The 21526-nt window shown below is 38.7% G+C and overlaps 1 protein-coding gene across 2 annotated transcripts in view; it reads left to right on the forward strand.

Moving 5' to 3' along the window:
• The window catches only part of EPHA6 (EPH receptor A6), a 1004780-nt gene that overhangs the window by 728426 nt on the left and 254828 nt on the right, over positions 1-21526 (forward strand). For both annotated transcript variants that reach the window (XM_089682939.1, XM_089682940.1), the window contains exons 7-8: positions 1752-1914; positions 11445-11553. In XM_089682939.1, the coding sequence (XP_089539065.1) occupies positions 1752-1914; positions 11445-11553 (272 nt within the window). The remainder of the gene's footprint in view (positions 1-1751; positions 1915-11444; positions 11554-21526) is intronic.

The following is a 21526-nucleotide window of genomic DNA, read 5'->3' on the forward strand; positions in this document are numbered from 1 at the left end:
CTAACTAAGGGACATTTTCTCCTGATGATTAATTATAGCCTATTTTTTTTAGAAATTTGGCAACTTTTCCAGAATGTTAGTGTCCACCTTTAACAGCTTACTAACTACTGTTAGACCACATCTGCAAATAATGAATAGCAACATGAGGATGAATGAGAACCAGCATGAGGAGGAATACCAACACTTCTAAATACAGCTAAACTATATATAACTAAACTTTGCTAATCGTTATGTGTAACATGATTCCTTTGCATTGTATGAGTACAACTGCTTTTAAAAAGTCTTCTAAATGCAGCTAAATGCTAAAAGCTTTAGTTTTGGATAGAGTGGAGAGAGATTAGAACCCTCTTTATTTGTCCTGTTTATCATTATCAGTGAAAGTGAAAAAATTACTACGTTTTAGGTTGTCCCTAGAAAAGTAATAGAGGGAGAAATCGTCTAGTGGGGACATAAGTCCTGGTGACCTGGGGGTCTCCAAAGAATTCCTTTAATTTGCAGGGATTTCCTCTCACTTCCTGTTTTAGCTATGGGATAGGAAGTGAAGGGAGAAATCGTCTAGTGGGGACATAAGTGCTGGTGACCTGGGGGTCTCCAAAAAATTCCTTTAATTTGCAGGGATTTCCTCTCACTTCCTGTTTTAGCTATGGGATAGGAAGTGAAGGGAGAAATCGTCTAGTGGGGACATAAGTCCTGGTGACCTGGGGGTCTCCAAAAAATTCCTTTAATTTGCAGGGATTTCCTCTCACTTCCTGTTTTAGCTATGGGATAGGAAGTGAAGGGAGAAATCGTCTAGTGGGGACATAAGTCCTGGTGACCTGGGGGTCTCCAAAAAATTCCTTTAATTTGCAGGGATTTCCTCTCACTTCCTGTTTTAGCTATGGGATAGGAAGTGAAGGGAAATCTCCGCAATGGGATGTGGATGGTGGAAAAAGATCTGACAGGGGCAATAACCCTACCTTGCTCTATCCAAAATGAAAAAAAGTGAAGGGAAATCTCCGCAATGGGATGTGGATGGTGGAAAAAGATCTGACAGGGGCAATAACGCTCCCTTGCTCTATCCAGAATGAAAAAAAAAAGTTTTGCCTATAGTTTTACTTGAAGGATTGGTAAATTGCATACATTTTTGGGTTAAGATATGCTTTAACAAACCAAAAGGAACCAAGTAAAAGATGTTTTGTAGTAGAGCGTACATTGCCTTTTACTGTTTTTGATCTGTTTTCTTTGAGTTTCCTATCATGTATCAAAAACACATATCCCAGTGTTTATCCTATTGCTTTTATCTTTTTAAACTTTAGTCAAAAAGAAGGAGATAACGAACTCTAGGTCTGTTTTCAATTCATCTTTGTCAAAGAATTATTAGTATAGAATCCATGAAAATATGGCTCTTCTTAAACCTGACTCATTGTCGTCGGTGTGCTACCCAGTGACAAAGGCAATGTTATATGTAATTTTATTTGAAACTATGAAGCGAGCTTTCATTGTAAGCCTAGCACTGAGTATATCACAAAGATAAGCTTACTGTCACTATAGCACTTGTCGTTTCATGCAGTAAATCAAAGTCCCAGCTTTCAAATCCAAAAAAGAATAACAAATCAAGAAAATATCAGCTTCGGTTACAAAAGCATGTTGTGCTTTTTGCCAAAGGTCGGGTCGGGTGACTGAATGAATTACAAAAACAAAAAGGAGCATGAAAAGATTATTATTAGTTTTAATTATATCTGTTTTTCTTTTTCTTTTTTTTCTTTCTCCAGGAACACGAACAGCTCAGCTATTCCTCCACCAGATCCAAGGCGCCCAGCGTTATAATCACAGGCCTGAAGCCATCCACCAAGTATATATTTCACATTCGAGTCAGAACTGCTGCAGGATACAGCGGCTACAGTCATAAGTTTGAATTCGAAACTGGAGATGAAAGTGAGTTTAATTATCCCGAGTGTGTTGTATTTGAAATATCAGATCTGAACATGTTGCCTTTTATGTGACTCTACACTTATTAAACATGCAAATGTGTCATCTTTTATTATTTTTTTAACATGGTGCAACTTTATTTGAAATATCCATCAGTATATAGATGATAATAGTTGTGTGAGTGTAAGGTTTTTTTCAGGAATGTAATGGGTAACTGACCCTCCCATCGTCCGCTCTCTCGTTTTTGACAAATACTGTATGTATCTATTTCTCATATGCCTTTCACTTGAGACCTGAAAACAGAAATTGTGAGCAAGCATGATCACAGGGATCAAGAAATGTATTGGGCCCCAAGCTGAATGTTCTGTCATCTGTAATGCTTCTTCATTTTGTGGGTGGGTTCAGACTTTTGATAACCCCAAAGAATGAGAAATACATTTTGACTCATAAAGGCCTTGTCAATGAATTTAGGTATTACGCCAACATCCCTTAAAGTACTTCTAAACCCACAACAATAAAATCAGTCTGTATATGCAGTAAAGCATGCTTGTTATACTCAATTGTGGAATCTAAGGGGTTAATCGCCTGCATTATGTAAAAAGGCTGTTTGATCCTGTCTCCTCTGATTCTCCCCTTCTTGTACTTTCCTCAGTCTATCTGCCATAATACAGGGCAGCAGTGGCAAGTCTGCAAATGCTCTGGTGTGTATTGCTAGAGGAGTTTTTTTTGTTTTTTTGAGAGGGTGCATGTGAACGGCACAGGACCAATCAGTGCTGTCCGAACAGAGGGTCTGGGGTCATGCAGCCTCATAGAACAGTTAAAGGAGAATGAAAACTCCTCCTACAAGATTAACCAGTGCTCGGCCAGACAGTGATAGAAGTCACACGACTGCTATATACTTCTAATGAGAAAAGGTATTTAGCAGTTTATATTTACTAAAATAACTGCATTTCCATGTTCTGTGTACTGTAGAAGACTGGATACAGTGAGTGCAGGGTCCTGGGTTTAGTAATCACAGCAGACCAAATTAATTTGAATGGGACTTCACTGTTATGTTTTGTACACGTCAAGCAGGTGAGTATTAGTATAAATATAGTAAATCTATTGATTGGGCAACATCTGTAACTAACTTTGAGAATATTGATAATGATAATGTTATGTTCCTCTGAAGAAGTGCACATAGATCCCGGAAATGTGTCAGGAACCAGTTATAATGGCATAATTCCATGCATGAATACTCATCTGTTATGGAAATGACCTAAAGTGGGATGTACTGTATTTAAAAAATATCTGGGAATATGTAGCAGATAGATTGTCATCAATTTTGAGCCATTATCCCTGAATGTTGGGCCATCTCATTTAAGATTTAAACTCTACTAAAAAAAGTTTTTAATTAAGATGAATAATAAAATTATAGCAATTAAAGTAAAGAGTATCAAGAGAGCACTGGTAATGTGAGTATAGGGGGGTAGGAAGGAGGAAGACTGTGGGGTTTTTTTTGTCCCGAACAATTCTTGTGGAAGTTGTGGCTGCAGTCTCTCTTGGTCTACCTGACCTTGGTATAAAAAGATTCCAGATGTTTCTACTTCTTAATAAGTGATTGAACAGTACTGACTAGCATATTTAAGGCTTTGAATATCTTTTTATATCCTTTTCCATCTTATTAAAATTCCATTACCTTGTTACACGGGTCTTTTGACAGTTTTTTTTACTTTTCTGCTCCCCATAGCTCAATATCTAGCCTGCGCAGTGCATCTACATAAGAGATAAACAACTAATTGAGTAAAAAACCACACATGTGAGAAATTAACCTTTAATTGCCATTTTAACCTGTGTGTCACCTTGTGTGTCTGTTTCAAGACCAAACATTCCAGGTTATGTAAACTTTTGATCGGGGCCATTTTTGTGATTTCTGTTATCATTATGATTTAGAAAGGAGCCAAACAACTACAGTATGTGATAACAAATGACTTTATATGATCACTATCCTTAAATAAAAGTTTTTTGGCGCGATCAGTCATATTTGCAATATCAATGCCACAATTTCACGATTTGAGCACAGTTGTATGTAAATTTTATGTAAACCTTATGTAAACTCTACCAATAAATTTCTCTGATTTGCTCTCTTTTGGTCTGTTTGATATACCATCAAAAGTATTTTGTTATATCTGTTTGATGGGTGCAAAAATACCTGTTGATCATGTCAGAAATGTAGAGCTGTCTATAGTAGAGTACCCCTTTTCCAGTGCTCACTTCTTGCTTTATCTCAAGAATAATAAATTGCCCTCCATTCTTTATCTTGGTACTACAGGATGGTTAGCCTTTAAGTAATGGAGAGTGGAAAGCAGATGGGTCTGAGCAGTTTGGCAAGAGAAAACTGGGCAGAGATGACGCCATTCAGACCCCATAAATACTGTGTTGTCAGCCAACAACAGGACTGAGAGCAGTCAACAGATATTTTTCTGTACTTGCAGATTAAAGGCTTAAAACATAGGAACATGTGCATGTATGGCAGAGATATACTGGATATTTTTTTTTCCTGATATGCACCTTAAAACATTTATTAGAGCAGTTCAGAGGTCATTTGCAGAGAGAGAAATCCTATAACAGCCTTTCTTAACCGTGTACCCTAGACAAACTTTTCAATTAATTTTAAGTCCTAGAAAGCCCCTGCTAAAAAAAATTATCATGGGTAAGTGGGAAAGGTTCTCATGGTCGGTGAGTAGAAGCCCCCCTTTAAATTGGTAATCAGAATGTCACCTTTTACAGAGCGATGAGTTCATCAATGTGCTGCTTTTCCTTTCACTGCCCAGTGACAGGGTTCGGGAGGAGACCTGTAAGTGAAAGTGAAACTGCGATCCAGAAAGATGAGGTTCCCTCCCTTGCCAGGCAGGGCTGTTCTGTGTGGCAGAGCTGTATAAACCTTAAGACTGGATAGAAAGAAATAAAAAAAATCCTTTGACATGTAAATCAGCTTTATTATATGTATTTCATCTGTGCATTAAGCTGTTTACTGGGTGTTCAGCTTTAAATATTGCTTTTACAGCTCAAAGTAGATGAGATTTGAGGTTTGTAGAAAGGAAAATATATTCCCGTCTATTATAATGACATAATACTATTTTTGTTTTCATAAGATGTTTCCAAATGTGTATATTTTATAGCACATTCAGCTGTTGTTAGGAATATGACAATTTCCGAACGGTTTCTGTTTTCCACATTTTATACCCGTCTGTGAAGTGGTTTTTAAAGCGGTCATTTTTCTAACAGGAGAAAGAGATTGAATGAAACCAATTCAGAGTGCTTATTGTCTACGCTCACAATAGAATCTTCCTTTCAAAGTAAATATACATTTAAAGGATTAATATCTGTTACAGTTAATGGTTGCTGAGTTGCATATCGTGCTGCCTATATAAAATATAGGTCTCATTAAAATTGGAGTACTACAGCAGAAATTAACAGAGTGAACTGGTTACTTCAAGGATTTTTTTTTTTTTATCCGGAACACAATTTGTGCCACCTCGATAATTTACAATAGAATCAAATGCATCATTACTAGAGGCAGCCAGATATGGAAACCATTTCCATTTTTAAGTGATTATTAATAGTAAGTTACGAGGCAGATGCAGAAGTGGCTGACCCTGCATGACCACAGAGTTATTCTAAATCAATCACACTATGTATACATTATTTTTTCCCTAAACTTTATATTCTGCTAGAAGATGCATATATGCAAATGCTTAATAGCCCTGTAGGGGCTAAAGAAGTGTTCAGTCGTGGTCTCATAAATAACGGCTTCACTGCATTGCATCAAGTAAGCACGGATTATTACTATTTCTAGCTGAGCATATAATTGGATAATCTTCTGTAACCCACTTTCTACCAGAAAATCTGACACTATCTTTTTCCTGGGCTGAGAACAGGTTACGGTGTAAGGCTGACTTAACATTTCCCTGCGATAGATCTGCTTCCTTTCATATATACTTGAAAACGTTTTTTTTGCTCTTCCTAGTCAAATGTTACATCTTAATAGTTTTTATTTTAGAGTGCTCCTATTAAAGCCTCTTTTTTTATTAAAATAAAAAAGATAATATTCTTACTTGCTTGTAAGCACAGAGCAGTCTTTTACATCCTCTTCTGGAGTCTCCTGCCCTTGTTCTCCACTCTTTCTCCTTCTGAATGCTCCCTCAGCAAGCCATGTGACACTCTCTTGGCCTGAGCTGTGTGCATCCATAGATACACACATGGGCACCTAGTGCCCCCTCCACCCACTATTCAAGGTACATATCCCCCAATAGGCATCTAGTGCCCCCTCCACCCTATGTTCCAGGTACATAACCCCTGGTAGGCACCTAGTGCCCCATCCACCCTCCATTCCAGGTACATAACCCCCCCCCCAGAGGCACCTAGTTCCCCCTCCACCCTCTATTCAAGGTACATAATCCCTGTAGGCATCTAATGCCCCCTTCACCCTCCATTAAAGGTACATAACACCCATAGGCATCTAGTGCTCCCTCCACCCTCCATTCTAGGTACATAACCCTCCATAGGCACATAGTGCTCCCTCCACCCTCTATTCCAGGTACATAACCCCCATAGGCACCTAGAGCCCCATCCACCCTCCATTCCTGATACCTAACCCCTCATAGTCACCTAGTGCCCCCTCCACCCTCCATTCCAGGTACATAACCCCCCCAGAGGCACCTAGTTCCCCCTCCACCCTCTATTCAAGGTACATAATCCCTGTAGGCATCTAATGCCCCCTTCACCCTCCATTAAGGGTACATAACACCCATAGGCATCTAGTGCTCCCTCCACCCTCCATTCTAGGTACATAGCCCCCCATAGGCATCTAGTGCTCCCTCCACCCTCTATTCCAGGTACATAACCCCCATAGGCACCTAGAGCCCCATCCACCCTCCATTCCTGATACCTAATCCCTCATAGGCACCTAGTGCCCCCTCCACCCTCCATTCCTGGTACATAACCCACCAATGACACAGCCATGTCCCCTGCTCCCTTCTCACAGGATCTGACTGACAGTAGCAGGAGCCTATGGCTTCCACTGCTGCCTGAGACTCCTGTGAGACCAGGATGTGAAAGGAGAAGACCTGCAGCAATAACAGGACTCAGGTAAGCATTTGGAGAAAAGGGGAGTTGGGGGAACAGTTAGTGGGAAGGTTTTTTACCCTAATGCAGAGAATGCATTATGGTAATTTTTGTTTACTTTATAGCTACTTTAAAGCCAAACTTCAGGCAAAAAGCCAAACACACAGTTGAAATACACGTATGTGAACTCAGTAAAACAAAAGTGTTTGTAATTCTATCCAGCCACATTTGCGATTCATATACCTCTGCCAAAGAACATAGGCAGGAAGGTGACACCAGTTAAAGTTAGGGATTATAGTGGTACCACCTTGAACAGAAACACACTGACAAATTCCCAGCACTGCCACTCTGCTCTTTCCTATTCTCAGCTAACTTACTGTCAGCACAGGTGCCTACAGCATAGCCTGATTGGCTGTTAGTGCTGCTCCTCCCTCTGCCAGTGCTGTTGTGCACGTTTTGACAGAGGTTGATATCAAGACGGGTTCAGGTATTTGATTTGCGTATGTAAATTTAAGGTATGATTTTAAAAGTGTACATAACCACATTAATTTGTGGTTTTTTAAATACAGACTAAAGTCCAGCTGTAAAGTATCCCAATAAAACATATAAAAACACCCATATGTGAACAGCTGCATATGTGATTATTACAAAAAGACATGGTTGTCTTTGGTTGGCCAATTTGTACTGTGCAGATGCTGAATTGTTCCTCCAGTGTTTCTATATAGGATCTACCAATGCTGGGTTGTCCAGACCTCCTTGTTTTCACAGATCTAGCTGAACTGGGATGGGGACCATTGGACTACACAGCTGCAAATGAAGTAACCCTTTTGGGCTGCAAGTGGATGACCAGTGGCAGTTTCAGTTGCACTTCCTTCTCTGTAGCAAACCAGCAAAGCTGCTTTATCAGGCAGGAAATGTAGAGGGTTTAAGAAAGACTGCTGCTTAGATTATCTACATCTTATCTAGTTCTTAGGCCCATAAAATACATTTTACACAGTAGGGAAGATGAAGGGAGGATGAGGAGGTAGAAGCAGAAATCCTTTTCATAGTGACACTCCATTTTCTTTGTTTGGAATATGGAACCAAACTGGCAACATAGACTTTCTGATCATGGTACCATTCCATCATTCTACAATATGGGTTTCCACATTAGTAGGGCTGAATTTATGTATAGCCAACATAGGATTTGGCTTTGGGCAAACAATAACAAAGAAAAATTCTCAGCTCAACTTGCCAGCCAGCCTGCAACAAACCAAATTATCCTGTCTTAACAGTTCATGTTAAAAACAAGGGTTCAGTTTGCACAAATACATGCATAAGCTGTAGAGCCACGTCATGGCACCCCAGTGTTATCTGCAGTCCTAACTCTATAAATTTTGAGAGCCTCCATAGAAGAAGCACATACACTCACCAGCCTCTTTATTAGGTACACCTGTTCAATTGCTTGGTAACACAAATTGCTAATCAGCCAATCACATTGCACCAACTCAATGCATTTAGGCATCTAGACATGGCGAAGATGACTTCAAGTTCAAATCGAGCATCGGAAAGGGGAGAAAAGAGGATTTAAGTGACTTTGAACATGGCATGGTTGTTGATGTCAGATGGGCTGGTCTGAGTATTTCAAAAATTGCTGATCTACTGGGATTTTCATGCACAACCATCTCTAGTGTTTATAGAGAATGGTCCAAAAAAAAGAAAATATCCAGTGAGCAGAAGCAATGTGGATGAAAATGCGGTCAGAGAAGAATGGGCAGACTGGTTCGAGATGATAGAGAGTCAACAGTAACTCAAATAACCACTCGTTACAACTAAGATATCCAGAATGCCATCTCTGAATGCACAACATGTCAAACCTTGAAGCAGATGGGCTACAGCAGCAGAAGACCACTCCGGGTGCCACTCCTGTCAACTAAGAACAGGAAAGGGAGGCTACAATTCGCAGAGGCTCGCTAAAATTGGACAATAAAAGATTGGAAAAACATTGCCTTGTCTGATGAATTTCGATTTCATCTGCAGCATTTAGATGGCGGGGTCAGAATTTGGTGTAAACAACATGAAAACATCCATCCTGCCTTGTATAAATGATTCAGGCTGGTGGTAGATGTGGGGGATATTTTCTTGGCACACTTATGCCGCTTAGTACCAATTGAGCAATGTTTAAATGCCACGGCTTACCTGAGTATTGTTGCTGACCATGTCCATCCATTTATGACTACAGTGTACCCATCTTCTGATGGCTACTTCCAGCAGGATAATGCACCATGTCACAAAGCTCAAATCATCTCAAACTGGTTTCTTGAATATGACAATGAGTTCAATGTACTCCAATGGCCTCCACAGTCATCAGACCTCAATCCAATAGAGCACCTTTGGGATGTGGTGGATCGGAATATTTGCATTATGAATGTGCAGCCCACAAATCTGCAGAAACTGTGTGATGCTAACATGTCAATATGGACCAAAATCTCTGAGGAATGTTTCCAACACCTTTTTGAATTTATGCCATGAAGAATTAAGGCAGTTCTGAAGGCAAAAGGGAGTCCAACACAACCCAGCACGATGTACCAAATAAAGTGACTGGTGAGTGTATATAATAATGGATAGATTGAGGGCAGGTAAGTCTGGAGGGAGAACACCCTCCTTAAAGGCACAGGGGTGCACTGGACAACAAAACATATAGCACAATGGCAGCAAAGGTGTCCAGTTCATCCCCTCAATTCCTTTGGCAACTGCTGCATCTTTTTGCCAATGGCAACACTGCTTTTGGACCTTGCTACTGCCTGTGCATTGGATGTGCATTTTGGTAGAATAGCATTGTGTTCTTACAGTTCACCAATTCCAGGTTTGGTGGAGAATAACCAAACTGCTATCAGAATACAGATTGCTCTGCTCTTTTAGTTATTAGTTCGAGGTATACTGACATGTATGAGTTGTCTCCTAGAATGGGGTAAAAAGGGAATGGTACAGTACAAAGTATGGGGGGGGGCAGGAAGTATAAATCTACACCATGTCAAAGAGGAATATGCACAAAGTCACTTTTCTTATTTTCAAGAGATAAAGAAAGAAGGAATGAACAGGTTTTGCTCACACCATAATACACATTGCATAGAGTGCCCTATAATCTAAACTTAGCTATGACAGTAAATATAGCTTATGACTCATTTTAAGCTATAGATAGGTTGTAGTTGGATTAAAGTGTATGTCAAAGCAACATTTAAAAAACAATATGTATATACTATATACATTTGTATAGTACATTTCTGGAATATATGTGCTTATCACCATGTTTTATTACCTTAAACACATTCCAAGTACAAAAAAATATAGAAGTGTAAAAAATATAGTGTGCTCCTACCTTCCTCTTTAATTTGACAGCACAGCTCTGAATTTCTAAGCACAGGGTGTCAGCCCTGCCTGCTTCATTTCTGATGGATTACAAAGAACATAGACCTCTCCTTATCTCCACCTAATTCCTGAGCTCCATAGCCCCTACTAGTGCACAGGCGGAGAGCACAGAATTTCTGGTTAAATCAACAGGTATCTTTTGTACTTGTTTAAAAAAACACTTTAGTTGGTATATTGAGCATACCAAAAGGGAGAAAATAAGGTAAAATAATTGTTAGGGTTTACATGCACTTTAAATCTGAACTTTAGGTTTGCATTTTATTGCAGATTATCATCGGTCAAGCTTAGACAAATGTAAGTATGCGTATCTCATACCTGAGTGACTGGAAAATTGTAAATCACTGTAGCAGTTGCTGCTATTACAGTGATTGCTACTATCTTCTGGGTCCTGTTCCAAGTGGCTTCCACAAAGGTTCACTCATGCAGTACTTTCAATATTCACAGAACTCCTTGTATTTTTTTAATGAACACAAGACATGCTCTGAATTGACAAGGTGGAGAGGTAGGGTGGTGACATCACAAATTGCACCACATCCAATCAGAGAATGCCTTGTATTCATTGAAAAAACTAGCAGAGTGAACAACCCCCTATGGTTACTATGTAGAAGGGACAGAACCCAGAAGACTGCCACTGTCATCGTACAAGAACTGTCTATTACAGTAATTCGCAGCTTCCACAGAGATCGGTCAGGTATGAGATACTATATGTACACTTACATTGGTCCAGATTGTTACAATCTAACTATGCAAAGAAGCCTAGAGATTTTTATGTAGATTTTAGCATTGGTAAGTAATGGATCCATAATCACAGCTTTATACAATTTTGAAAGGATTTTTAGTGTTTATGAAGGAGAATGGTGGCATTGAAAACATGATGTTCAAGCACCAAAGTGAGAAGAGGGTGGGTGGTCTTTAGTATAATATGAGATATTCACAGACCAGTTTACTAACATATTTATACATAGACAAGTTATACGCATTTTGATTTTCACATAAAGTTGTTTCTGTATCTTATTTTGCAGCATCCGACCTGGCAGCAGAACAAGGGCAAATTCTGGTAATTGCCACGGCAGCTGTTGGAGGATTCACTCTGCTGGTTATACTCACTCTGTTCTTCCTCATCACTGGCAGGTAAAGCAATACCCTTAGAGGACTGCTAAGCCTACAATATAATTTAGCAAAAAGTTGTGCAGAAGCTGACATTGTGTTCTTTGATTTATACAGTAGATAAGAATACTAGGTTGGCCATTTTAGGGTCAGTGGAATTAGGAACAAATAATGAGCGTTTATAACAACATAATCCACAATCTCTTGACTTATCTGAGTTAGAATTGCTTTACTAAATATGCCATTTCTTGAGCATAATATAGTACAGTATATTCTATTGTGTAGTTTTTGATTATGCCCCAGATGAAACTTTTAAAGCCTTATTTTCTCCCTGTGTTTTTCCTTTACTCCTTCCATATTTTTGTGGTTTCATTCTGCTTCTGTCAAAGGTGAAGTGTCTTTGTGATGATTTAATTAGCAGACTGTTATTTCTTGCTTAGCATACTAATTACCAAAATAAGTGCCTGAAATGATTAGCAAGGAGCTCATTTACAAGAAGTAGTATTTCTCTTTTATGAAATGTCAGCCATTGATTGTGGGAGAAAAACATATTCTCTGTAAATGGACCATGGAAGAACTGCTGCTGCAACCCTTTCGCTTGCTAAAGGCCATTCAATAAGTTTTAAGGTTGAAAAGGATGACGTTTCGGTTTCAATCATGCTAATTAACCTGAATTTTGTGCTTTGACTTCTTGTGATTTTTAATAATTGATATTTTTTCACTTTGCAATGTATGCTGCATGCAGAAGCCTCATTAAAACTTGGAAAGAAGCAGTTTTAGTCTGGTGATACATTCTCTCCGGTCAGCGCAATTAAAAATGGAACCATTCTATGTATTGAATACTAAGCAAAATGACAGCTATTGGCAAGAAAAGCGTATTAAACATAATAATGTGTTAAAACATTTATAATATACATGCCACTGGTGACATGTAAAGTTTCTAATGGTAGAGAAGGTTAGATCTTCAAATTTAACCATTTGTCTTTTGTCAAAAAGTGGGAGGCAGTTATGTATTTTCTAAATCAGAAACCTAGTACAGCCACAAGACGCATTCACAGCACAGACACTGAAGTCTCACCAGGAGCCCCAGATCCTGTATGAACAATCAGGACACAGAACTCCTGGTTCTGGGTCACCTGATCGCTGTGATAGCCTAAAAAAAATTATTAAAATAGTAATTACAAAAATTTTAAAAATACCTAGATCGAGGTCAATGCCAGGGTGTTTGGACTAAGGGTCAAAGGTCAAGGTCAGAGTCAGTATTTTGTGGGCATGATTTTTTTTTCTATAATTTTTTTTTATTTAGTATTGGTATCAGTTAGTGTCAGCGTATTTTAGGTAAGATAAAAAAAAGCAAAATGTGCACTATTGCTTCAGGACCCTACTACGGTTACATACAACAACTAACATACACATACAGTATGTGGTATCACTGTGATCATCAGGAGCTGGAGAATTTATTTCAGGTTGTTCTTTGGTGGTAAGTTATGGTAGTAGCAAGAAATATACAGCTACATTTAAATATATATTTGTTTTTTCTATTTTGGGTCAGTTTTCATTTGATAATAAAAATAGAACAGGAGATATCCAATTACCACCAAATGAAAGTCCAATTTGTCCTGAAAAAACAAGGTATAATCCACCTACATGCACAAAGTAGTTGTGATGATATGTATGGTTTTACTAAAACATGTCAAAGTTGCAAATTGAGTGCAATAAACAATGGCAAGTAATGCAATGCAATTAATCTGTCTATATGTGCTGTTTAATGAACATACTGTAGCATATTACTATAACTACCAATGACAGTAGTAAATATACTTGTCAGACCAAGTCAGAACTAGTTAGAACAATTGCTCACTGCTGCTGATTTTCTATTTAGTTTGGTCCAATTCATGCAGTTCATGGTTCTTGTTGCCACACTGCTCAATGACTGCTCACCATCTCAGCTCTAGTGGGCCACATCGCTTACTGACTGCTGCTCACTGTAACCACCACTCAATGCAGTCCCATTGCTCTATTGTCACTGTTTACAGGCCTAAAGTCAGAGGTCTTTATCTGCATCCTTGCTGGTGGTGAGTGACTGAAAGATTAGATTTATTAAAGAAGAAGAACGCCAACTTAGCTTATTGAATAAGATGAAATCATGTTCATGTTGAATACCCAATCATATGCAAGGACATTTTTTTTTTTTAAATGTGGTTGCACCAAAAAATGCATGATAATGCATTTGGCGGAACAAGCCTTAATGTGTATGTTCCCTAAAACAACATCCACTAGTTTTCCTTAAGCTTCTCCCTCAACGTGGCTGGATCAAGATCTGGCAAGATCTTTTGGTGCCTCAGCAATGTTATCATTAACTGCAGTTTTGTAAGGCTTTGAGTTTGCTGATAATCAGTAGTATGCTGCTGAAGATGTTTCAAAATAAGACACTATGGGGTAGATTTACTAAAACTGGAGCACTCAGAATCTCGTGCAGCTGTGCATGGTAGCCAATCAGCTTCTAACTTCAACTTGTTCGATTAAGCTTTGGCAATAAAACCTGAAAGCTGATTGGTTTCTATGCAGTTGCACCAGATTTTGCACTCCCCAGTTTAAGTAAATAACCCCCAATCTGCCTGTGTTTATATTTTCCACTCCTGGCCATGTCCTTCCCCCAAATTTAGGCTCATTAAGCTGCATTTGTATTCCAGTACTGGTTCAGCCCACAGATTGCCTTCTTCTCTCTGTGATGTACATAGCTTGGAAAAGAAGGTTGGGTTCAAAACGTATTATGCTGAATTTCAAGCACTAGATAAATAATCATGAATTGAAGATACTTGTGAGTAAGTGGATTTTAGCAGATGTTTGCAGGAGTCAATGCACCTTTAATGGCACAGATAACATCCAGTGTTTCATTACCATTACCTCAGAATCCAATTAGCTATAATTCCTTCAATATTTATAGTAAGCCGGGAAGAAATCTTATGTCTTCATTTTCCTGCACGCACTGATTGAAGGACCTGTAGCATGTCTCAGCTAATCACATGTGATGAGGGTACATTAAGCATCTTTACACTTGTGATTCTGTCTTGCATTCCTCAGAGAGGGGAAAACATACATCATCAGAGAATGCTGCAGCTCATTGCACAGCATGGAGAGAAGCCACGCTCGAACAACAATTAACCACAGAGGTACAAGAAGACTGTTTCCCTCTAGTTACTGAGTATGATTAGTGAACAGATAGCATCATTCTGGATGTACTTTTTTTTACACTTTTTTATATAGTCCTTCCACTCTTACCAGTGAGCATTGAACAAATCACATCAGTCCCTGCCCCAAAGGAGTTCATAGTCTGCTATCCCCAACATACTCCTACATGCACAGTTGACAACATTTTTTGCGAAATAGTCCATATAAACAACGTACAACTCCATGATAAACCCAGATGAATAGGACAGGAAGATCACTAAACCCTCTCCCAAATGAGAGGCAGTATGACAAATTCACTAACTGGTGCAGTCTATAGAACATCTGTGTCTCCTACTCTTTAGTAGATATGCCAGATGAATGCATAAGGACAGGGGACAAGTGACACTGAAACTTTGGCTGAAAGACTAATCGTAGACCATTACAGGTATACTAGTGCTGGGGGATAATGAGAGGGAGCTGAGAAAATCCTGCAGAAAACCTAGCTTTGGAAAACTGCAGCTTTTAGCAGTTTAATGGTGACCGACTAAAAGCAAGCTGGTTTCTGAGTGGCCATCATACTGTAAGTTAATGCATTTTTCCCTACTAGGTAAAGAGTCCTTTTGTAAGAAAATGGGGGGCAAATAATAATATGGTATTAATAAATACTATCAATATTATTAATATACACTTACTTTTTCCCGTTTGATAGAAGTAGGTCAGCAATGAAACACATCACAAACTGTAGATGAAAAAATAATTAAATATGAACAGCTTCGATATCGACAAGTAAATATTACATAGAAACAACCCTTTACATCCATAAAAATCACAGACAAAGATTAATAGCAATGCTAATACTGGCAAATAATATAAACCTCTGCAACATAGAAGACAAATACCTAGAGAACCAAAGACAATAAATTCAAACCATCATAAACTGGGTAGTTTACTAACCACCAAGCTTATCTAATATTACCAATCCCAGGGGATTAACAATAGCAGATCTCTCAGGCTCCTTCTATGTTTCTATCCAAGTTTCCCCCAGGTGTTCCTCTGTCTGGTCTCCCCCTCAAGTTTTTCCATTTAGGTCTATTCTCAGTCAAGTCTTTTTCTGCCATTTTTATCTTATTTTCTTCCATTCACCATCATTGAAGAAATTCTAATTGGTCCAAAATGCACAATCCTATCTTTCTCATGAAAGTGAATGGATGGAACTCGAGCCTCCTTTGAATTGAGGACTCTTACACAATAATACAGATCTCTCCTTACTATTCTGAGTCATGGTGTCTCTTGCAAGTATACGTATGTTATTCTTATCTATCTTCCATGAAACCTGGACCTTTGGACATCAGCTGACCAGTTTAGCGTACCAAAGTCATGTGACCCATGGAAACACACTGACCTGTTAACTTGATTCCACCTATTCACAAGTCTCTCTGGACACAAAAAGGCACTCTTAATCATAATGCATATTATGTGGTTTTAACATACTATTGAAGGTACAAAAGGAAAGCAATTATTTTGGGAGATAGGACACAGTCTTGTAAATGACCATCCAGTTCATGGCATATGCACATACTTGGGTCCACACCTCATAATAATCACATATAAATGGCATACATTCCTTTTAAATATATATTTTCCTTGGAAAGCCATTTCTTACACTTTGGTTAGTCTGCTATTGCAAAAAATGGAAGCAGATATACACTCATTGGCCACTTTATTAGGTATACCTGTTCAATTTCTTGGTAACACAAATTGCTAAGAAGATGTTGTGCTGAAGTTTGAACCGAGCATCAGCGTCAAGTATATCAAAAACTGCTGATCTACTGGGGTTTTCATGCACAACCATCTCTAGGGTTTACAGAAAATGGTCCAAAAAAGAGAAAATATCCAGTGAGTAGCAGGTGTGTGCACACAAATGCCTAGTTGATGACAGAGGAGTATGGGCAGACTGGTTTGAGATGATAGAAAGGCAACAGTAACTCAAATAATTACTCGTTACAACCAAGGTATGCAGAATACCATCTCTGAATGCACAATACATTGTACCTTGAAGCAGATGGGCTACAGCAGCTGAAGACCACACCAGTTGCCACTCCTGTCAGCTAAGAACAGGAAACAGATGATAAGGTAAGAATTTGGCACAACATGAAAGCATGGATCCATCCTGCCTTGTATCAGTGGTTCAGGCTGGTGGTGGTGTAATGGTGTGGAGGATATTTTCTTGACACACTTTGAGCCCCTTAGTACCAATTGAGCAATGTTTAAATGCCACGGCCTACCTAAGTATTGTTGCTGACCATGTTTATCCCTTTATGACTACAGTGTACACATCTGCTAATGACTACGTCCAGCTGGATAATGCACCATGTCACAAAGCTCAAATCATTTCAAACTGGTTTCTTGAACATGACAATGAGTTCACTGTACGTCACTGGCCTCCATAGTCACCAGATCTCAATCCCATAGAGCAACTTTGGGATGTGGTGGAACAGGAGATTCACATTATGAATGTGCAGCCCACAAATCTGCAGAAACTGCATGATCCTATCATGTCAATATGGACCAGAATCTCTGAGGAATGTTTCCAGCACCTTGTTGAATCTATGCCATGAAGAATTAAGGGCGTTCCGAAGGCAAAAGGGGGTACAAACCAGTACTAGCAATGTGTACCTAAAAAAGTGGCCAGTGAGTGTAATTAGTTGCTTTGGGTAATGCCTCTGTTTTCATCTCTACCAGTTCATTTTTATTATTCCAATGTATGCCCATCTGAATGTCACTACACATGTCACTGCTAAAAACTTTGTAAAGCTTTATACTGCCATTTGCTGACAAATGTATTCCATTTGTTTTGTTAGCACAGTGATTGCCTTAATGTATAGTCTTGTGTTAGATACTGAAGTTCTGTAGATGTAAAAAATGTGTTCTCAATCAGTATAGTTATGCAGTAACACAAAGCAGTGTATCCCATCCAGCACACTGTAAGAGTCAGTAGCTCTACTGTTGTTTTGTACAGTGCTGTGAACTAAACTTGGCATTTTAGGTTTAGTGGCCCTCATGGAGCATCCTAATATTTTGATGGCTGGGTTGCAACTTCAGGTTTCAGTTGGAGGTGCTAAGGCCAAGAAAATCAATTAATCAGTACAGCAGTAAAGAATAAAAATTAACTGACAGTACATCTAGGCAGGTAATTACTATATTTTCAAAGGTACAGTGTGAACAAGCCCTTATTGCCCAATGGTCAGGCTGGAGATACAGAAAGTTGTGAAGCCTCTCCTAAGTCTTGGGTATGTGGATCATGTGACTGACGGAACATAGTCTGCTATCAGACAAGGTAGTCCTATTATCAAAATTAATTTGAGATAGGGGAGATTGAAGAGTATGTCCAATTCGGCACAAAAAAGGCAGGAGGATGCTTGTAGCCACAAAACATTTATGCGGGTCATAAAGTGGAGGTACTGAAATTTCAATTTGTGTGTTTTGTCTGTTATTTGCTAAATTGGAAAAACTTTATTCAGTGCATAGAAAAGCACTTGGAGTACATATACCAGGGGCTGAGAACTGGAGATCTAAAGTCTGAAATAAATTCACTACAAAACATTAGAGCTAGCAAACCTTTGCATTTTCTGTTCTCTGTTTGTTCAATGTAGGATAATCATGCTCTGAAATTTTGCTTTGTATGTAAATTAAACATGAGCTCCCACATTTTTATAAAATGAGCAAATAAAGGAAACAAAGGAAACTTTTGTTATTCTGATTTACCTGTAGCTCCAGCACTAATTAATGCATTACCTCTAGCTGCTTGTTCTTTGGAAATCAATAAGTAAAATAGATGCAAACATATTATACAGTATGTGATATATTTATTCCTGGTTTAGCCGCTTATTTGCAGGGTGATTATAGGACATTAGTAGTCCTGATGTATCTTAGGGACATATTGAATATAAAAGATTCAGTCATGTGCCAGGCGAGATATAAATTCAATCTGAAGTATCATTTAAGAACAGTGATAAGGGGGCATTCATGGGAAATGATTCTATGAACACTAGGCAGGAAAATTGTGAATAAATACTCTATTTACTGGCAGGATTTAAAACAAATTCCACTTTGAAGGGCTTGGATTGGTCGTTCACAGATGTGTTTTGCTCAACTCTTTGGAATTAGCAATTTGATGAACTGTCGCATCACAAGTTTTCTGATGAGTCTATTCGTACTGGAGAGGCAGGGCGAGATAAGCACCTGCTGCTTTATCCGCCAAGCGATTATCCGCCAGAAGCAAACAGAATTCATTTCACAACCATTGCAAATAACATGTTGAAAGGTGTAATGCCAAAGATATGCCAAATAGGTTGTAGTTATTCTGAGGAAAGCGAGCCCCGTTGTGTGGTTTGTGCCTTAAATTTTGATAGAAGACCACTGAAAAGGATGCTAATAGTTGGCTCCAACTGGAAGGGGTCAGACTCGCAGTAGTCAGGAAAGTATGTCTTAGAATCTTAAGGCCTAGTTACATCAGTCACAGATTCATTATGCAGTGATTGTATGATGCCATTTCTGCAGTACTTTGCATAATACATACATTACATCCTCTCTTTGTGCAATAGGGTTAGTGTGACACATTGATGTTAAAATGCATAATGTGAAACCAGAATAAAGGAAAAGTGGAATTTTGACACCACCTTCCTATTTTCATAGCAATGGAAATGAGCAGTCCATTTGCTCATCCCTCAAGGTATTGTGTCACCCAGGGGCATAACTACAGATTATGGGGGTCCCATAATAAAACTTTGATGGGTCTCCACAGCAACCTCCCTCCCAATCAATTACTACTGGTCAGTAGGGGGCTTTCTTTCAGTGCCCTGGAATTTGCTTGTGGACAATAAAGGAAGCTGAATTATTTATGTAAATGCTGTCCTAGTACACTGCATTCTCACAGTTACCTGAAGAAGTAATTTTTGTTTCATGAAACATAGCAGCAATTTAGAAATAATTACATCAAGATAATGCTTTTCTTGTATATGCAACCTCTGTATACTCAAGGTTCTATGAGATTAAGAGCAAATACTTTTCTATACATAAATGTACATCGACCTGTGCAAAATGCTAAGTCTCTAAGGTGGATATCTTTACTAAAATAGATTACATGCCAACACCTTTGTTGAGCTAATGACTCAAAAACTTTCATGAGTTTGGAGAATGAGTTTGGATAACTATAATATATTGTACAGTATACTTTTTATTTGGGATTTTTGTTACCAAAGACATGTAGCAGAATACATTTTGGCCTAAATGTATTATTGATTATTTACTGGATATGTTTTATAGCAGAAATTAAAAAATATATATATATTTTTTCCAAAAAAAATCAGTCTTTTTAAATTCAAATAATAAAAAAACCCAGTGGTTATCAAACACCTCCAAAACTCTATTTGTGTGAAAAAAAATTATAACTTTCATTTGAATACAGTGTTGCATGACCGCGCAATTACCAGTTAAATTAGCACTGTGCTAAATAGTAACAAATGGCCTGGTCATGAAGGAGGTAAAACTTTCCGGAGCTGATAACTCAACCCTCTTGTGTGGTTTAGGCTCACTTTGTATTGTTACAGAGGCTACAAGGAAAGCTCATATTCCAAAACACACTGCATAACACAAGGAGGCACACATTTTTCCCAATGTTACCTATAGTGGGAAACCACAACATGGCACAGGCAGCTGTGTTTATACATTGTATATGCCATTCTATAAATAAGTGTGTCCATACTAGCTGTCTTCAAAATTCTTGGGGCTAGGAAATTAATGTCTAGCAGAATAAATTCTTTGTGAGGATGTGCAGTAATTTACCTGGAAACACTGTAATTAAAGTATAAAACGCTTGTCATATTCTCAATGGTGCTCCTGACAGGCGTTATTGCACACTTGAGGGAGAAAATCTGCCTAATATGCTTTTGCTCAGTGCTAGTGATGCTGTGACTGTTTATTATACGCTCAGTATTGGTTTGGGAGCTTAGCAAACTACTCAGCATAATTAATATAAGGAGGATAGAGTCTCATAATCCAGGGTGGAAATTCTGAGCAAATGTTATCAGTCAGCAAACAGTAGGTAATTTTCATCCATTTATAAAGTTACATCAACATCTAGAAAATGCTTTATAGTCTGCATTCACCTGCAACTGACTCTGGTAGACGACTCACCCAGCTGCTTCTTTTATCCAGCAGAGACTCTGCAGGAAGATTTAACATGCTGAATTCAGACCAAATAAAAAAGGGGAACATTGTTAGAATAAGCTGGTGAAATCATTGACTATTATCAAATGATTATTTATGTTCCGCCATTGTAATAGTGTAAGCCGTGTACCGGGGTGGGCTCCCCAGGATACAGTGAAGTCACTAACGAGGAAAGCAACCCCAACACCAACTTTTGCCACAACAGGATTTTACTTAGATGTGGCAAATAAACACAACCACAAATGCTGGAAATATACAATAAATTTACATACACCCAGCCCAAAGGCTGAGACCCTTGTGCTGCACAGCACGGCGCCTTCTGATGGATGAAGGCAGAAGGTGTAGTAATTTACCTACTGGCAGGCACAACTAAGCTGCCACACCTTACCCGTTATTACCCTAAAAGAGCAGGAATCAGTGTATGGGTGTATGGTATGGGCTAGCCTGCGGTGCAGCACAACAGCTTACAATCTTACACAAATCTACAGTATTTCTTCTGAGCAAAACGCCAGTCTGGCTTGAGTTTGTGGGATGTTATCAGCTCTCCAATGTGAAATGTCACTTTAAGTTGTGGAGTCCTTCCAATAATCAATAACAA

Source organism: Staurois parvus, unplaced genomic scaffold (assembly GCF_062004578.1).
Source record: "Staurois parvus isolate SC_StPar_1 unplaced genomic scaffold, SC_StPar_1.0 ptg000299l, whole genome shotgun sequence".
Classification (NCBI taxonomy): Eukaryota; Metazoa; Chordata; class Amphibia; order Anura; family Ranidae; genus Staurois; species Staurois parvus.